Source organism: the organism of the source record quoted next, unplaced genomic scaffold (genome assembly GCF_019419815.1).
Source record: "Pyrus x bretschneideri cultivar Hongxiangsu unplaced genomic scaffold, Pyrus_bretschneideri_v1 Contig19, whole genome shotgun sequence".
NCBI lineage: Eukaryota > Viridiplantae > Streptophyta > Magnoliopsida > Rosales > Rosaceae > Pyrus > Pyrus x bretschneideri.
The window spans coordinates 671374-690259 of record NW_025999490.1 but is presented as its reverse complement, the minus strand read 5'-3'; the positions used below and the strand labels follow the sequence as shown (position 1 = coordinate 690259).

At 38.3% G+C, this 18886-nt stretch overlaps 3 protein-coding genes and 1 pseudogene across 3 annotated transcripts; 3 read left to right on the top strand and 1 right to left on the bottom strand.

Annotated features, from left to right (window-relative positions):
- On the top strand, positions 1 to 1397 carry LOC103947999 (protein PHLOEM PROTEIN 2-LIKE A9-like). Its single transcript, XM_048582558.1, has 3 exons — positions 1 to 191; positions 329 to 411; positions 783 to 1397. Exons 1-3 carry the CDS (start codon positions 135 to 137, stop codon positions 1183 to 1185), a joined length of 543 nt encoding a protein of 180 aa, XP_048438515.1. The 5' UTR covers positions 1 to 134; the 3' UTR covers positions 1186 to 1397.
- A 2280-nt stretch (positions 1398 to 3677) lies between these two features.
- On the top strand, positions 3678 to 5234 carry LOC103965093 (protein PHLOEM PROTEIN 2-LIKE A1-like). Its single transcript, XM_048582531.1, has 3 exons — positions 3678 to 4082; positions 4500 to 4615; positions 4710 to 5234. The coding sequence occupies exons 1-3, from the start codon at positions 3708 to 3710 to the stop codon at positions 5113 to 5115; spliced, it is 897 nt and encodes a 298-aa protein (XP_048438488.1). The 5' UTR covers positions 3678 to 3707; the 3' UTR covers positions 5116 to 5234.
- Positions 5219 to 18177, bottom strand: LOC125476436 (annotated as a pseudogene).
- Positions 13537 to 15711, top strand: LOC125476530 (lectin-like). Its single transcript, XM_048582761.1, has 3 exons — positions 13537 to 14115; positions 14211 to 14323; positions 14410 to 15711. The coding sequence occupies exons 1-3, from the start codon at positions 13552 to 13554 to the stop codon at positions 14780 to 14782; spliced, it is 1050 nt and encodes a 349-aa protein (XP_048438718.1). The 5' UTR covers positions 13537 to 13551; the 3' UTR covers positions 14783 to 15711.
- Positions 18178 to 18886: the final 709 nt, after the last annotated feature.

The window sequence follows — 18886 nt, the reverse complement described above, 5'->3', positions numbered from 1 at the left end:
GGTTAGACTAGAGGTTCTCTATCTTCAAAACTGAGCCAAGAGAAACATAGAGACAGAAAACAAGAAAACATAACTGCAGCAGAAGAAGAAAGAAGAAGAAGAAGAAGAAGAAGAAAACCGAGTTAGGTTTCGAAATGTCTATGACTACTAAACCTCATTTCCAAGCAGATCCAGATGAAATAAAACAGGAGGTGATTATTCATGTTATAAGGCCTCACAAATTTCTTAATTCATTGCTAAATGTCTTGTTAACATCGGAAAACAATCTTTCGCATATATCTAATTCGCTTCTGTAAAAAAGAGATTAACTGTATATTCGTGTTTACAGGGAAATAAGTACATCTTCAGACCACGGGGACTTAGCATTGTATGGGGCAATGATGAACGCTACTGGAAATTACCCAACAAGAAGTAAGGAATCAATTATCTGAACTACGAGGAAAACCTTAGATATAATCGGTTACCTTAGATGTAATCGGTTGTTTACAACCGGTAAAAGAGAAATATGCCATAAATGCTCATCTCATTTCTCATGAGTATGGAATCTACACGGTTACTCCACTTATGCGTGCTTGTTCTGCCTTCTGAGATATGTGTTTTTGGTAAATGTAATGATTAGACAGTCTCAGTTTGTTATTTTGCACTTGTTAAGGTTTAATAGAATAACAAAATAATGATTTTAGAGTGCAGAATGACATATTGAGAGTGTGAATAGAAGATGCATTGAATTATGTTCGGCTTCGCCTATATGAATAATTTACTACATACTATACATTTTGCAGGCAATCTAAGGATGAACCTACTGAACCTGCGGAGCTGATACAGGTTTCTTGGCTGGAAGTAACCGGCTCATGTGGTTTAACAACTTCGAAAAAATATGAAATTAGTTTCGACGTAGAACTGGCACCTGATGCATTTGGTTGGAGAGACATACAAGCTTTCTTGATGGCCAAGGTAGGGAAAAAGGGTAAGTACACTTGGACCAAAGTTAAAGTAGCAGCTCAGGATCCAAACGTCAGAAGATTCACCATTCCTGATGACAACGGCCCGCCAATGAGAATTGAAGTTCCGCAGAATGCTCCGGATAGCACGCTTCATTTTGGTCTGTATGAAGTCTGGAGTGGAAAATGGAAGGGGGGCTTGAAAATTCATCAAGCATTTGTGAAAGATGTAACTCCGAAATAACTTAATTAGTCCACGTACGGTTCACGCGGTATTTTCTATGTATACAGTACACGTATGTATTGAAATATTTGCTACGTCGTTGGGTTTTATATATGTGACTATTTAATAATGAGAACAGGTCTCATATAAGATGATTTGTATACCATATATGAAGTATTTGCTACTACAGCATGTATTTGTATCTCAAAAATGAATAAATTCTTTCTTATATATATATTGAGAGCCAATTAATGAAATGCGTGTATGTCTATACGCACACAAGTATATATGGGCAGTTTTAGCTCCAAATTTTCAAGGGGATGCACTAAAACACTCAGAACTCAGAAGGCTGAAATTCCATCAAGACAATCCATCGCTTCTCACCGAATTTAAACATATAGCGCACTCTTATGAGCTATGGGAACTATACTTACATACAGATGTGTTGAAGCTGCAATTAATTCCCAGTTTCTGTGTAACGTTATTCGTTAATTAGGACAGATACAGAGGCCGTTTATCTTCTTCTTGGTACTGAACAAAAGTGAGTTTACATACGATAAATCATGATTATGTAGTTAACTAAAGAAAACTCATTTTGAACATCTATAGAACTCGGGTTCATAAGTTCGCATGATTATCGTAACCCTTTCGGTCCTTTGTGAATTCTGAGTCACTAACAAGAAAGGAACTTAGCGACAACCTTCCAACTGCGGGAGCAAAAACTCGGCCAGGGATCTGCTGTCCTGAACTTTGCGTCTCCTGCCATGTCTCCTTCTAATTATGCCGTTAACTTAACTCCCAATTTAACGGTGTCAACTTTTCTTATTTAGTATTTATTTAAATACAAAAACTGATTCACTAAAGAAAATTGAAAATCAGAACAAAAAGAAAACAAATCCCAACTGGAAGTCCGAAAGTCTGCAACTCCTTCCAATCTCAGTTGGCGGCAATTCACACGGCTGTTGAAGCTTCCATTTCACTCTCTCTTTCTATATCTCACCAGCGAAGTCCCGTAGGATGATTGAGTCGAACCTACCCGTATATTATGATCTCGCCGTTTATTGTCATCGAGTCGATTCAAATCTCGTCTGTGTAGATTGACCAGATTTCTTCCTTGCTTCCTCAAACCAAAATTTACATAAAATTTGATGTTTGACGGGCTGAGTCGATCATGATTGGGTATTTGAACGGAGAAAAAAAATGGCGAACAGAGAGAAAAGGAGGTTTCGCCAGCCGTGGAGTTCTCCGATGACAGACCGGTGTTGTTGGCTGTCGAATTGGTGTTGATGGGAATTTAAGTGGCTGTTAGCTTTAATTTTTTAACTTTTAGTTTTTATTTATTTAACCTTATTATTTTGACGAAAAAAAATAAACATGACACTGTTAAATTACAAGTTAAATTAAAGGACATGAAAGGAGACACAAATTTAGGGACAGCAAATCCCTAGCCCAAAAACTCACCTCCAAAAAGAGAGAATTGACTGTAGAAATTGGGGTCATCTTGGAGAAAATTTTCCATGTAATTGGAACACACACCTCAGCGAGAGAGAAGAGGAGAAACAAAAAGAGGAAGAAAGGTGTCACCGGTGGAATCACAAGGCGGCGATGGGGGTGAGTGATTTCTGATAGGGTGGGTGGTCGGAGGGGAAGGAGGAAGTCGAAGAGTTTTCTGACGTCTTTATCTTTCAACTATTATGCTAGGGGTATATTAGGAATTTTATTGACCAATTTATTTAATGCCTATCATAAATAGCAAAACGTGGCAAATTTTTTATTTTCAACAATAACATTGACACATGATAATGTTTCATTGGTTGGGAACTCCACGTAAGCTAATGTGCCAGTCACCTAGGAAATTTTTTCGTCACGTTGAAGGTTGTTCCGGACCTTTGGTGGTCTTCAATTTAAATTCTAGAGGGTAGATTTCCAACTTCTATAATGCGTAGGAAAGAAAAGAAGATGGCTTTCAAACATATTGTAAACCAGTAAAGGAAGCTTCTCAAATCGATTTTCCAAAGTAAAACAAGAATTTAAGATGATCGTGATCGGTTGCAAATTTGAGGATTACTTTATAAACAGGATTTACTCAAATCGATTTTCCAAAGTAAAACAAGAATTTAAGACGATCGTGATCGGTTGCAAATTCAAAGATTACTTTATAAACGGGAACAATATATCGGATGTGATGCCTTATCTGAGAATAAAGCTATTTTTCTGCAGAATGGAATATATTTTGATAAACAAACAAAAGTTTTACTTATTGGCATAAAAACCTTTTCCAAAAGTGCTTTCCGATCTAGTGCTTTCCCACATGGTTGAAATTCCAAAGTTTCCAAGCCATTGCTTGCTAATTCATGCTTTATATCAACATAACCGAAAACTAGAGAATAAAAGGTTCGCAAGGCATCTTTCTTGGGTTTCAAGCTACAACTCTCGCTCTCGTCCGCACGTTGCGGTGACTCGTGGAAATTACTTGTTTAGCCGTCTTGCTATCTATATATATAAAGGGAAAACATCACCGGTTTGAAGAATTGCATGCAGAGATGGGGACTGGGTGGTCACAAGATGAGGCCTCACAGTCACGGTCGCAGCCGCCTAGTGAGCAACCGACTAATAATAAGGTAGCGGCAGAGAAAGAAACAGAAGCAAAGCCGACTGTCTCTAAACCCACGGTGGTAGAGAGAACAGCTGCTGATCATCAGGCCAAGCCCTCGGTGAATAACAACCAGGAAGCCGCAGCAGCGAAAGAAGTCAAGGAAATAGAGAAAAGGACAGCAGCACAGCAAGTTAGGCAGCAGCAGTTCCCACATAACTATGAAGCCCTTGTGAAAGATGCTGACACACCTATAAACAAGTCCTCAATTGAAAACCTCTTTCAGCAGCTCCAAGCAGGAGTTATCTTAAACCAAAAGAAAAAGGTGAAATCCCTGCATCTAACTTTCTGACAATTTTAAATTATTTTTCCTATTTGTTTTTCAGTTATTGTGTGAAATTACCAAACATGCTCCAGAGATGTGAAATTGTTCTAATTCTTACTGAAATTTAGCTCCAAATGATCAAAACTAAAGCAACTTATCTGGAAATGATTTTTGGACACTCCTTTTCTCCCTCTGGACACTCGTGTTTGTTTATAGCATTTGACTATTTGTATAAACCAAAGGAGAATCACTTCAAAGGCAGCAATGAACAGGGTGTGCAAAAGAAGAAAATGGGTGTGCGGAAACCATTTCCTTAAATATATCAAAAGATCAACTCTTAATAGGACTTGAAATATCAACAATCATGTTTATCCATTATTTTCTTGACTATCATTAGCAATTTAACTGTTATTGCAGAAGTACTGGGTTGATAAGAAGTCCAACAACTGTTTTATGGTGTATGCAAGAGATCTCTCAATCACTTGGGCCGAAGACGATCGTTACTGGCACTGGTACTCCCTGCAAGAAACCAGGTAGCAAAATCTTCAATCCGTATATCACAATTGATTGTTGGTTACTGCTATATATATATATAGAAATCGGTCCTAACTTAGGGTTTAATTGCAGTGACGTCTTCATTGATGCTGCTGAACTGTTAAATGTATGTTGGCTAGAAGTGCACGGGAAGTTTGAAACCGCAAACCTGTCACCCGGAACTCTTTATGAAGTTGCATTTGTGGTCAAGCTGAATGCTGCAGATTATGGATGGGAAGTTCCAGTCAATTTTAGGCTCACTCTCCCTGATGGTACCAGGCAGTGCCGTAAAGTTAATCTGATGCAAACCCCAAGAGGACAATGGATCGAGATCCCAGTTGGCGAGTTTAAAGCATCGCCTGAGAAATCTGGCGACATGGAGTTTTCGATGTATGAATATGATGGCGGGAACTGGAAGAAAGGGCTTGTTATCAAGGGTGTCGTCATTCGTCCTAAAAACCAAGTTGCACAGTACTCAGCAACTTCGCTTACGAGCTGAGAAATAACGTTCCCGTTTTTTTTTTTTTTTTAATAAAGCAGAAATGAGAGAAGTGCTTATGTAAGAAATGGTCCGAACAGAATAATGAAACGATGATCCACTTTTAACTACTGCCCAAATTCTGCATTTTTCTTTCTGCTTCAGTAAAGTGAGTACAGTGACTCCAGACAGGATCAATTCTTGACGAGAAAGATCGATGATGATCATTATCGACGATTATTTCTGAATTAGAACAATTCAAACCTATTCCATTTGCCTAAAGCAACATAGGAAAACTTGCTATGCTGCAATTAAACCCCTAAAGCAATATTCATGTCAGTAAAGGAACACATGCTGAGATATAATATAGGCTAAATTACATTTGATCATATCAGGTTTATGATCGATTTCAATTTCTTACAATATCTTTAAAACATTTTAATTTTATACATTTATTTATCAATTTATTTCAATTTCATACAACCGTTAAAAAATCTGTTAAGTTAACTATTTAATGATGATATGGCAAATATGTGATCCTCATTTGTACTGACATAACTACCACATTTATGTCACGTGGCTAAAAACTTAATAAAAAAATTTAAAATATTAAAATAATTAATTAAAGAAAAGTATTAGAAAAAAAAAAAAACAAAACCCAAACCCCTTCGAATTCCCCACCCGTTTCGCTCACGATCCGGGATATTCGAATCGCGGACCGGTGGCCCTGTTTGTTCGTGTAGGCGAACGCGGAGGTGTCGCCGGAGATTTTAATCGGCAGGAGGCCGTCGTCTTCCGGGTTTTTATCCTCTACTTCGCGGTCCAGCCAGATTATCCCGCGCATCAACTTGGGCTTGTACCAGAGCTTGATGTAGTTCTTCCTCTGTTTCCAGAGCTTGGCGGAGGCGGCAATGCCGAAAACGATGTCGTTTATCCCCGTCGGCTGGTTTGCTTTATCCGGTTGTTGGGTTTTGAGGTGGAGCATCTGGGAAGTCCGAGCTTGGGCGGTAGTGGTGTTGCCGGTGGAGGAGGAAGAGAGGCGGAGAGGGGTGAAAGGGTCGTTGTCGTCGGAGCAGGCGGCGCGTGAGGTGGAGACGACCTTGAGAGTGTAGACAATGTAAGTGAGAGGGACGAAGAGGAGGAGCTAGACGAGGAGTTTAGGGGTGGCTTGAGATTGGGAGTCGGTTCCAGGAATTGGGGTCCCTGTGGAGCTCCGCATCTGAGATCCCAAATCACTTTGTCTTGATCTTTCTGGCTCCCCTTCATTTTTCTCTCTAAGTCCCTCTCTCCCTCAAAGCTCAACGCCTTTCGCTGCACTCTGTTGATTGAAGAAAAAAATCAGAGGTTTTGCAGCACTGGGTTTTCAAAGGTTGTTACATTGTGGGGGATATTTGGTTCGTTTGGGAACCCAATTGGGGCGGTTCAGATCTCCCTTAAATTTTCAATCAGTGGTGGAGAAAGATTGGGACTTTTGGGGGGAGAATTGGGGATTGAATGGGAATGGGGAGACCCAGTTGGGGGATTTGTGGGGTTAGGAGGTTTGGAATTGAAGAAAATGGGAGTGAAAAGGAGGAAGAAGATGAGGATGGTGTTGGTGTTGCAGAAGAGATGTAAAGGTGAGAGCTTGCATTGCTTGCTGCCAGGCTGCACATAACATCCCCGAAGAGAGGGGTGGAGGCGTGGAGGGGATGGTGGGGTGGAGGGCTGCTCGGGTGGGGAAGACGAAGGAGTTCAGGGTTTTTATTTTTTTAAATATTTTTCTTTAATTATTTATTTTAAAATTTTCAATTTTTTTATTAAATGTTTAACCACGTGTCACAAATGTAGCTACAACATCAACATAAATGGGGACCATATATTTGCCACGTCATCACTTAACGGTTAACTTAACAAATTTTTTAACGGTGATATGAAATTGAAATAAAATGACAAGTAAATATATGAAATTAAAATGTTTTAAAAATGTTGTAAAAAATTGAAATCAATTTCAAGTTTGGGAAAAATGTAATTTACCCTATAATATATATATATATATATATCATGTGCGCTTGAAATGTACTTTACAGTGAACGTCACCAATGAAACAATGAGAGACCATCTTCCGGTGAAAGATATGTTCTCAGCACGATTGGCAAAAACAAAGAAAAAAGAACTGTCAGGTGCATCAAATATCTGTTGTGTAACCTTCGGGCTTGTTCCTTTGCTCTGCAATTTCTCTGTTGCAGGTGCAATCCTCTCTAAAAGCTGCATTTTACAAAAATCAAATTCTAGAATTATTTATTTAAAACCACTAGTGCATTTAATATGATAACAAACTACGGCGTCTTTTACAGGAAATCATAGCACTACTTTGAGCTCTGTTACGGACTTACAATACCATCTGCTCTATTCACTCGCCCCAACCTACCCTAACACAAAATTTGGAGGGAAAAAAATGGAAAGGGTAAGGAAATCTTGCCACTTCATGAGTAAAAACATACATCAAGTTAGGGGAACTGAATTGGCTTTTGACTCTTCGTAAATGGTTATATAAATTGTGAACAAGATTAGTGGCAGTAACGGAAAGGCAATGAAAAGTTAAGATCATGCGTTATAGAACCGTGGTTCGATCTTAACACATAAGGTTTTGTAATTGGATTCTGGATAAAGCAGAATACTAACCTTGCCGTGCAGCACATCTTTGGATACCAAGACAGATCTATCAAATACAGAAAATTTTCCGCCATCCATGCACGTAACCTTTTCTCCAGCCTCTTCAATTATCTGTTCAAAATTGCAATACCAAATTCTATGAATAATGGAAATCACACATCTGATCACCAATATTTTGCTGAGAGAAAAGTGAACTACAATTTTCATGCATCAGTTTAAGCACCTTGTCATAAGAGATTGCCGGAAGCAACCCTTTCAAATACTTGCCATAAAAACGTAAAGGATGAGTCTTATGACAGAAAGTCTATGTATATTCTTCCCGCGTAAACTATTCATACTGCAAATAAGTGTTACTATGAAAGTCTGTATATTAATATGAAGGAAAAACAATAAGTGTTAATCAAGATACCACTGCAAATATTCTAGCATCCCATATGATCAGACTCAGTCATCGATCGAAAATAACATGATTCGGCATAGTTATAGATTTCAATTTTTTTTTTCTTTTTCTTCTAGTATAAGAAATACTAACCTCATCAGTTTGGCTCACATGAATTTTTTGGCCATTACAAAATGCTCCCCCTCCTAATATAACACAGATTATCAATTGAAGCTCAACGTCAATAGTACACTTAGAAAATCATATAAGGCAGAAGCAACTATATAGACCGAACTTCCATACCTGATGGTATTCCAACACATAGGGCCCCCAACGAACTCGACCTGAAAATATAAATGGAAAGCCAACATGTTATTTCCCCACTATATCATTCATGGATGTACAGTATAAGATGATTTTTGGTCCACATCCTAACAGTTTCGAGCTTTTGAAAATAATGGTAAATCAATAATATTTATCATGGTAACAGAGTAAGAGATCCTGAGCTCAAATCATTGCATTGTAACTTTGCTATATAAGTTGAAGACACTTTGACGCTAATAATGAGGCCCACACGTGAAGGGGAGTACTGGAAAATCAAATAGACATCTTAACATATCATGGAATCATGCAAGCAACATGTCAAATAAAATCTACTATATGTGATCAGTACCACTGCAGCAGCAACAGGTTTTCCTCAAAATAAAACTCCAACAGAAACAGCAAAGCTAGGATAACCATGTGCAAAATTTGTTGCTCCATCTACGAAGATATCAGAGGTTAGATAAGACAAAACAAAGAATTGTCAGGTTACTCTAAAAAGGTAAGGATATAAAACGCTACCCCAGCTACCACCCTAATAGCTCTTTCCAATTTCATATCAGCCATCAGAAAGTTCGTCTCTAAACATTCATATATATATATATATATATATGAACTTCCGGCTATATAAATAAACATAATATTTACTAATTGTGGCTACCATTGGTTATGACAATGTCAAAGTCAAAAGTATTGAGGTAAGAATTATGAAGGCTGAAAAATTTACAGTAAATCATGTTCCGAAACACTAGTATCATGAAACCATATCATACTTGATGGCGTCTTGAAAAACCCAATATGCACAAGCACACCTATAAGATAGGGGTGTGCTATCCACACATCCCATTTTACTTCTCACACACCCCTTGATAATTTATGTCCGTTGATCTTCTTCAATTTATCTGATCCGACAGCCGAAAATTAAAAAGGTGTGTGAGAAGTAAAATAGGATGTGTGGATATCACACCACAGATAGGATCAATGCACCACATATAATCAGATGATACATCTCCGGTTATTCCACCCACCTCTCCAAGAATAAGGTGATATACGAAGTTCTTTCTCACAACTTCTAAAATTGTGGCTTCACTCTTTTTATCTGTGCTGCAAATAGTTTTCATATCACATGAAAATTCATGCTAGGCTGTTATACTTTTTTAAGAATGAGAACGGAACACATGATAAGTGAATTTTCCTTCATGATTAGTGAATCTTGCTTGTAAAAGGTTCGACCTTTACATGTAACTTTCAACCTCTACATGTAGAGAGTCAAACTTCTACTCCATTCTAGAAAAGTGTTACCACTACAAGTCAATTGAAGCGTCATAAACACACACTAGTGAAAGCATGTCGATTCAGTTCTTACTCAGTGACCAAGTCCGTCAGTCCTTTATGGGTGATATTCCGAGGCTTCTTAACAGCATACATCACAACCTGAAAAGAGACGCAGATAAGCTATATGAAGTTCATGATGATTCAGTAATGGGAGACACGGCAAGTATTACACATAACGCAATGAAAACATGCTTTCTAGCTGCAAAACAATATCATTATATAACACCGGTAAAAAATTTCTCCTTTAATACCTCTTTTTTGTGAAAATATTTTGACCATGTGTAGTTGCCAACTCCTATCAGGATGAAATTTAACAGTTTTCATTCCCTAAACATATATTTAACGGAAAAAAAAAAAGGCGTTACCGGAGTAAAATAACACTCTCAGAGTAAACAAAGGCACGATCAAAAGCCAATAATGCTTCCAAAACCAAATTAACATACCCAACAGGATTAAAATAAAAATAAAAATAAAAAAATAAAAAAAAATAAAAATAAAAAAACTTTTTGGGCGTATGGTCATTGATTAAGGTGTTTAATTATTTTGTATATGCAAATTCATCAAAACTGAAGACGAATGATTTTTGCTAATGCAATAATCACTTACAAATTTAAATATTACTTTATAAATAAGAATAATATATGGGATGTGATGTCTTATCTGAGAATGAAGGTTATTAAATGGAATATATACGATATACAAACAAAAGTTTTAGCATATAGAATAAAGACAAATTTTTTTATACATCCTGAATATAACATTTAAATATAGAAAATGTGAAAGATGTCATAATCGAGTTGTTGGTGCAATGGGAATAGTCCCCTTCTTCAACATATAAAGTTTAAAAACCTAAGTCTCTTTGCAATCCTTTTTTATTTCAGCTTCTCAATATTTTTATTTCTATTGAATGTTTAAATCAACTATCAAATGGTCTTGAAGTTTTGAACATTGTAATTTGAGGTAACATTCAAAATTTATTATTCAACTAGATTATTCTAATACTCAATTCATTAGTTGATGTTGATTTTAGAAGGAAAACAAGAGAACTAATTGCATGTAGTCCAATATCCTAGTGGGATGTTGGGTTTCCACCCATGTGTTCTGGGTTCGAAACTTTCCCCGTCTTCTAAATTATTGTAATAGTTTTGAACTCTAGCCCTCCTTAATAATAATAAATTAAAAAAAAAAAAAAACAAGAGAACTAATTGGCGTTGTTGTATTTATTATATTCTTCAATCAAGTTTTATTGTTCCTTATTCTCTTGATTATCAAATCTTATTGCTATGCACTCTCAATCTTAGACTTATGACTGCAAACACTTAGTACATTTACGTCTAAAAATGTGAGATGGGTAATATTTAAGTAATATTTGTATATTTTTTTAATATTAATTTTTAATGATATTTAATGTAAAAATAAACTTTTATGTATTTAACAAATACTTTTTATACATATCAAATACAAAAAGTCGGGAATCCAAAAACTTTAGCAAAAAATTCTTAGGCCAATCTAGTGCTTTCCCACATGATCGAAATTCCAAATTAAAAGACAATGAATTCATGCTTAATGTTGTGCCTTGGCCCGTTCGTCAGTGCGGAACCGAGATTCAGATTACAACCTCACCAATTTCACACACAGTTGAACAAAATAAAATACAAGAAATAAAGACACCGAGAAATTTACGAGGTTCGGCAAAAACCTGCCTACGTCCTCGGAGAGATATTGCTCTTCACTATGAGAAAAACAGTACAAGTTACACATGAGTTAAATCGACATAACCCAATCCCATATCCCTTGTACACCCACTCATAGAATTTTCCCAAGAGCCTCACTCTACCCCAAGAGTTCTTTCACTAGAATACTTTTACTCTAGCTCTCTTGATTTCTCACACCCGTGCCCATGGTAGAGCCAAATGCTCTCACCATCTCTTTGGATGCTTTACATCTCTTCATCCGTTCCTCTGTTTTGCCAAATGCTCTCACCATTTTATGCTTTTCTTAATCTAAGCCTTCTCCCACAAAACATGGCTTTGAAAAAGCCACAAAACATGGCTTTGAAAAAACCACAAAACATGGCTTTGAAAAAGCCACAAAACATGGAACTAATTTGGCCATTATCCAACAATCTCCACCTTGGCCAAATTGTACCAAAGTCCATTGGCCTTACGTACCAGCATGCACACTCTGAATCAACCTCGTTGGTCCTATTCCGATTCAGTCACTGCCAATGCATGTGCAGCTGCTGCAAGCTAAAAATCACCATTTAGCTTCAGACAGGATCTCAACACATCCTCGTCTCCTCCAGCAGGTTTTCCTCCTCTTCATTGTCTGCAACCTGGAAACTCGTCAGGGCGCCTATTTCCAGCAACAACCCGTCGAGCCAGACAAAATTCCCACACTTCCTCCTACCTCAGGACCTTCTCATCACCTGTGAATCCCATAGCTCCACCTGCTGCAAAACCCCTGCAACACTTGAGACTAAACATCACCAGGAGAAGTGTTGCTTCGAGTACCTAGAGGGCATACTCAAAGTCTTCCACCACAAACTTGCTAACCCGGCCTTGCACCCGTAGCACTGTGGACCTTTGCCTCCGGAACCGGATCCGAACCTGCTGTCTCTCTCAGATCCTCTTTCCAATTTTCTTCCACGATTTCAACCTTGAATAGCTTAAGCAGTCTTGTGCCCACCATCATCCATGGTCTCTTGTGTGTATCATTCCACACCAAAGAAGCTTGCACCTGCTCCAAACTTACTGTTTCTTTCCTTGCAGTAAAGTTTCACAAGGTTCTCGTACAAATCTGAAAGTGAGGTAAGAAGAAAGAGGCCTTTGTCTTCTTCCTCAACATCAACTTTCGCAGTTGATCCAAGCATCCCTAAACACGGCTTCCATTTCTTCAGGCTTCCATTACTCTCCTTTACCAAGAGCAAAACCGCCTTTCCCTTTAAACTGCTCAACTGAAAACTCCATGGTGAACAACAAATCTGGACCTCCAACGAACCAAAGCCCCCAACGATGCTCTGATACCAATTGTTGTGCCTTGGCCCGTTCGTCAGTGCGGAACCGAGATTCAGATTACAACCTCACCAATTTCACACACAGTTGAACAAAATAAAATACAAGAAATAAAGACACCGAGAAATTTACGAGGTTCGGCAAAAACCTGCCTACGTCCTCGGAGAGATATTGCTCTTCACTATGAGAAAAACAGTACAAGTTACACATGAGTTAAATCGACATAACCCAATCCCATATCCCTTGTACACCCACTCACAGAATTTTCCCAAGAGCCTCACTCTACCCCAAGAGTTCTTTCACTAGAATACTTTTACTCTAGCTCTCTTGATTTCTCACACCCGTGCCCATGGTAGAGCCAAATGCTCTCACCATCTCTTTGGATGCTTTACATCTCTTCATCCGTTCCTCTGTTTTGCCAAATGCTCTCACCATTTTATGCTTTTCTTAATCTAAGCCTTCTCCCACAAAACATGGCTTTGAAAAAGCCACAAAACATGGCTTTGAAAAAGCCACAAAACATGGCTTTGAAAAAACCACAAAACATGGAACTAATTTGGCCATTATCCAACACTTAATTGCTGGAATTCATGCTTAATTGTTTATCATGCCTTCCCACAAGGTCAAAATTCCAAAGTAAAAGAAAAGGAATTCATGCTTTCGCGCATGGTTAAAACATTTACAGCCCCCATCTCTTTATCTCTGTCTTCCTATCTATATAAAGTAAAAACATAATTGAAGAACCACATAAAAGAGATGGGGCAAAAGAAATCTCGCAGTCGACCCTCTAACCCCCCGCCCGCATCGACTCCCTCTTACCCCCCGCCCCCGTCTAACCCCCCGCCCGCATCAACTCCCTCTAAACCCCCGCCCCCATCTAACCCCCCACCCGCATCGACTCCCTCTAACCCCCCGCCTGCATCGACTCCCTCTGACCCCCCGCCCGCATCGACTCCCTCTGACCCCCCGCCCGCATCGACTCCCTCTGACCCCCCGCCCGCATCGACTCCCTCTGACCCCCCGCCCGCATATACTCCCTCTAACCCCCCGCCCCCATCTACTCCCTCTAATCCCCCGCCCCCATCTACTCCCTCTAATCCCCCACCCCCATCTAACGCCCCGCCTGCATCGATTCCCTCTAGCCCCCCGCCCGCATCGACGCCCTCTAACCCCGCTGCCACAGGAGCACAGCAAGTGAAGCAGCTCACACATAACTATAAAGCCATTATAAAGGATTCTGACTCACCTATCAAGGAGCCCTCCCCTAGAGAACTCCTTGAGGAGCTTCAAAAAGGAATTTTCTTAGACGAAATGAAAAAGGTGAAATCCATGCATCCAACTTTCCTACAATTTTAAATTCTATTTCCTCTTTGTTTTCCAGTTACTGCATGAAATTGTTCCAATTCCTACTGCAGAAATATTGGGTTGATAAGAATTCCAACAATTGTTTTACGGTGTATCCAAGAGATCTCTCGATCACTTGGAGCGGAGACGGTCGTTACTGGCGCTGGAACACCGTAGAAGACGGGTATCAAAAACTTCAATCCGTATATCACAATTGGTTGTTGATAACTGCTATATAGTAATCCGTCCTAACTTAGGGTTTAAATGCAGTGGTGACCGCATTGATGTTGCTGAACTGTTAGATGTATGTAGGCTAGAAGTGTACGGAAAGCTTGATACCGCATACCTGTCACCCGGAACTCTCTATGAAGTTGTATTTGTGGTCAAGCTGAATGCTAAAGAGTATGGATGGGAAGAACCAGTCGAATTCACTCTCGAAACCCCTGCTGGTGACAAGAACACTCGTAATGTTGATCTGATGCAAAAGCAGAGAGGAAAATGGGTTGAGATCCCAGCCGGCGAATTTAGAGCATCGCCTGAGCAGTATGGCAACATGATTTTTTCGCTCCGTCAACTTGGTGGGCAGTGGAAGAAAGGGCTTGTTATCAAGGGTGCCGAAATTCGTCCTAAAACTGAAAAATAAGTTGCATAGTACTCGGCAACTTTGCTTATGAGCAGCGAAATAACGTTATAGGTTTTTTTTTTTATTTTTTTATTAATGAAGCAAAATTAGAGGAATGCATATGTAAGAAATGATGGGACCAGAACAATGAAAGGAAGATATAGTTTTAACTACTGCCCAAAATTCAAGCATTCCCCACAAGAATCAAATGCAAGTTCCATCTGGATTCTTCTTCAAATTACATTATTTACGCAATGCCGACACATCCAAAGAATTACAAAAACAGAGCTAAAAAGCAAACCTCTGCGCCAGTCTTAGGATCGAGTTTACAAAGCTAAGTCATTTACTACTGCAAAAATACAAGGAAGCATTGAGGGGTGATGATCCTGTCTTTTAGAGGATGTATATATGCTACGATGCTTGCAGGAAGGGATTCATAGAAGAGTGTAGGACTGTGGTTGGGTGTGATGGCTGCAACATCACGAGACCTGGACCTTGGTTTCTTGATTTTTTTTTTCTTTTTTTTTTTTTTTTTTTTTCTTTTTTTTTAAGATGTTGGCATATTGCATGGAAATGGATGGATATTTATTACAGACAAGCAGAAGGGCTTGGGACTAGCTATTGAGAGCTTAATCTCTAATGCAGAGGATAGACATTGTATTAGGCACTAAAACAAAGGCTAGGGGCTGCAGCTAGGGCCACTACTGTTCCTACGCGGCAAGCAGAGATGGATAAGATCTTGGTGCTATCTGAAAGTGGACATAACTGGTTGGTAAAAAGGCCAGCTAAAAATTGGAGCAGGTCACACTTCTCCATAGGTTCTAAGTAATTTGCTAAATAATTTGTGTAATGCTTCAATTCTAAAACTCTAGAAGCAAGTAGCATGCCTATATTGATAATGCTACAGAAAATTCATAGTTACTTGATGTAAAGAGAGAAGATAAATGGCATCGGAAGGTTGGACCTAAAATCGTTAGATTTTGGAAAAGATTGCTCAAGAGAGTGGATCATGCCTTGCTCAAAATGCCGCAATTACAAGACAACAGAGGAGTCCAATCGACTGTGTAAACCCAGTATACAAAAGAGAAGTATAGTACAGAGCTTATGGGAAATTTATTTCCCCAGTGCCTGGCCAAGATTTGCGGGAAAAAAAATGGTAATAGACACATTAAGCCTCCTTATTACCGCAAGCAAACAAGAAGACCAAAAAAGAGTAGGAATAAAGAGCAAGATGAGATACCAAAGGGTGCTACTAAATTGAAGAGGTATGATATAATCATTCACTACTAATCAGTTTGTGGCTCAGATGCTCATAATTTTTCCAAGGGCATATTTGTCGATTTGTCCCTGAACTTGTATGGAGTTGCCAATTTTCCCCCTAAACTTTAATTTTAACCAATTACTCCCTTGAACTAAAATTAAAGTTCAAGGAGAAAATTGGCTAATTAAGAAAGTTCAAGGGGTAAACGGCTAAAATTAAAGTTCAATGAGGAAATTAGCAGCTCCATACAAGTTCACAGGGAAAATCAACCGATACCTCTTTTCCAATTTACTTTAGTCTAAAGTATCCAACCATCAATGCAAAACAAACCTCGAACTTAAAAAGTTTTTTTTCTCTCCTCTGTGAGAGCTCTCTCCCCTGTGAGTGTACTTTCCTTCTCTGTGAGGGTTCACCTCTTTCTGTCATCAGCTATAATTAGGAGTGGGCATGGTTTGGTTTGGTGCGGTTTTGAATGAAACTGAAACCGAAACCGAAATTTTTTGCGGTTCGGTTCGGTGTAGTTTTGAAGCCAAAACCAAAATGAAACCAAATCGTTTGATTTGGTTTGGTGCAGTTTCAAACGGTTTCAGTTTGGTTTTTAAGAAAAAATGTACAATTTGCAATTTAACATATTAATAAGCATTTCCCAATAGCAATAGGAAAAAGATATTTGTTATGTAAATAATTAGCATGTTGCATGCAGTTGTGATGTCAAAACATGTTTGTGCAACAAAAGGGTGTTGCTTACAATGTTTATCATAAAACAAGTTGAATAAATTTGAATTCATTAAACGTAAGTGAAACTTTCATACTAGAATATGTGATATCATGCTTCAAATAAGTGGACTTCATTAAATTAACAATATTAGTCCACCCTTGTACATATATGTGTGTGTGATGGTATAAAATAACAAAGATCCTTCAAGTTATTGAACAAAAAAAAGTGATGAATGATGATATTCTAGTATGGTTGAGTCCATACTAAGTGTACAGATTCTAACAAACAACCAATTAAGACATGAAATCTAATATGAACATTTAATTAAATATTTATTAATATTTGCGATGCGATTCGATTTCGGTACGGTTTTCAAAAGCCAAAACCAAACCGTTTTTTATGTTGCGGTTCGGTTTCAAAACCGAAACCGTTTCAAAACCGTAAAATCAATCCGTTCGATGCGATTCAATTTGGTTCGTGTTTCGGTTTCAATTTTCGGTTCTAAGTGCCCAGTGCCCACCCTAGCTATAATCTACCCCTCCCCTTCCATTACCCAATCACCATTAATGCCCAGACCCATAACGTAACCTCCACGAGACCTCGTTAATGGCCATACCTACATCCCAACTTCCACAAACATCCTTATCACCCATTAATTTCGTTTCAGCTAAAACCCATACCTTCAGTCTGCCCTCCTCTTCCTCACCTTAAATCTCAAGTAAACAAAGGCATGACCAAAAGCCAACAATGCTTCCAAAACCAAATTAACATACTCAACAGGATTAAAAACAGAAAAGAAAAAAAAAATTCAAGCATACCCCACAAGAATCAAATGCAAATTCCATCTGGATTGTTCTTCAAATTACATTATTTACGCAATGCCGGCACATTCAAAGAATTACAAAAGCAGAGCTAAAGAGCAAACCTCAGCGCCAGTCTTAGCGGCCTTCTCTCAACCACTCCAACGAGCTGACCAATTGGAATTGGTCCGGTTGATTTGGCACCAACTTTCACATACACCTCCCGGTTTGGAATTCCAGATAACACAGCCTTTGTGCAGAGACTTCTCGCCGGTTTGGCAATCGAAAGTCCAAATCTTTGAAACCCAAGTTGGAAATTTTTGCTTTGAATTCAGAAAAAGTGAGTAACTTGGTCGATTGGGCGGTAAAGTTGATCTGGGTATTTGAGAAATTCTGAGAAGAACGTTTGTGGAGAAACCAGGGACCTGCCTATTTTAACTGAATGAAGATTAAGGTGTTGGTATTCCTGTTTTATTATTTCGCAGTGTGTTTCTGCCACGAAATTTGCTTAAGGGTATCGGGTGATGAAGATGGAAGCATCTTTTTGTGTTCCACACGCTACGGACACTTGTTCATCCCATTTTTTTAATTTTTACCTGTTTCTTTTCTTTCTTTTGCTTCCATCGGTTTGCAACATTTATTTGAGCAGAAAAACTGACTTAACCATCAAAAATTTAGGAGCGTGCCATCTACACATTTCATTTTACTTCTCATACATTCTTTGATAATTTCTATCCGTTGATCTTCTTCAATTCATTCGATCCAAAAGCTGAAAATTAAAAAGATATGTAAGAAGTAAAATAAGGTGTGTGGATATCACATCTCAAAATTTATTGGTCAAATCTCTCACATTTAAAATGTGTGGTCATCGATTAAGGTGTTTAATTATTTTGTATATACAAGTTCATCAAAACTGAAGACGAATGATTTTTGCTAATACAATAATCACTTACAAATTTAAATATTACTTTATAAATGAGAATAATATATAGGATGTGATGTCTTATCAAATAATAAAGGCTATTAAATAGAATATATACGGTAAACAAACAAAAGTTTTAGCATATAGAATAAAGGCTTTATTTGAAAGTACTTTCCAATAAAAAAAAAAGTCATAATCGAGTTGTTGGTGCGTTGGGAATCGTCCCCTCCTTCAACATATAAAGTTAAAAAAACCTATGTCTCTTTGCAATCTATTTTTCTTTCCGCTGCCCAATCTTGTTATTTTTATTGAATGTTTAAATTAACAATCATATGGTCTTGAAGTCTTGAACATTGTAATTTGAGGTAGCGTTCAAAAATTTATTATTCAGCTAGATTATTCTAACACTTAGTCCGTTGGTTGG

Excerpts from the sequence above, each read along its gene's own strand:
- LOC125476530 (XM_048582761.1), top strand. The coding sequence starts at position 13,552 with ATGGGGCAAAAGAAATCTCGCAGTCGACCCTCTAACCCCCCGCCCGCA. Across the intron at positions 14,116-14,210 it reads TCTTAGACGAAATGAAAAAG|AAATATTGGGTTGATAAGAA; the intron begins GTGAAATCCATG and ends TTCCTACTGCAG. Across the intron at positions 14,324-14,409 it reads TGGAACACCGTAGAAGACGG|TGGTGACCGCATTGATGTTG; the intron begins GTATCAAAAACT and ends GTTTAAATGCAG.
- LOC103947999 (XM_048582558.1), top strand. The coding sequence starts at position 135 with ATGTCTATGACTACTAAACCTCATTTCCAAGCAGATCCAGATGAAATA. Across the intron at positions 192-328 it reads CAGATGAAATAAAACAGGAG|GGAAATAAGTACATCTTCAG; the intron begins GTGATTATTCAT and ends TCGTGTTTACAG. Across the intron at positions 412-782 it reads TGGAAATTACCCAACAAGAA|GCAATCTAAGGATGAACCTA; the intron begins GTAAGGAATCAA and ends TACATTTTGCAG.
- LOC103965093 (XM_048582531.1), top strand. The coding sequence starts at position 3,708 with ATGGGGACTGGGTGGTCACAAGATGAGGCCTCACAGTCACGGTCGCAG. Across the intron at positions 4,083-4,499 it reads TCTTAAACCAAAAGAAAAAG|AAGTACTGGGTTGATAAGAA; the intron begins GTGAAATCCCTG and ends CTGTTATTGCAG. Across the intron at positions 4,616-4,709 it reads TACTCCCTGCAAGAAACCAG|TGACGTCTTCATTGATGCTG; the intron begins GTAGCAAAATCT and ends GTTTAATTGCAG.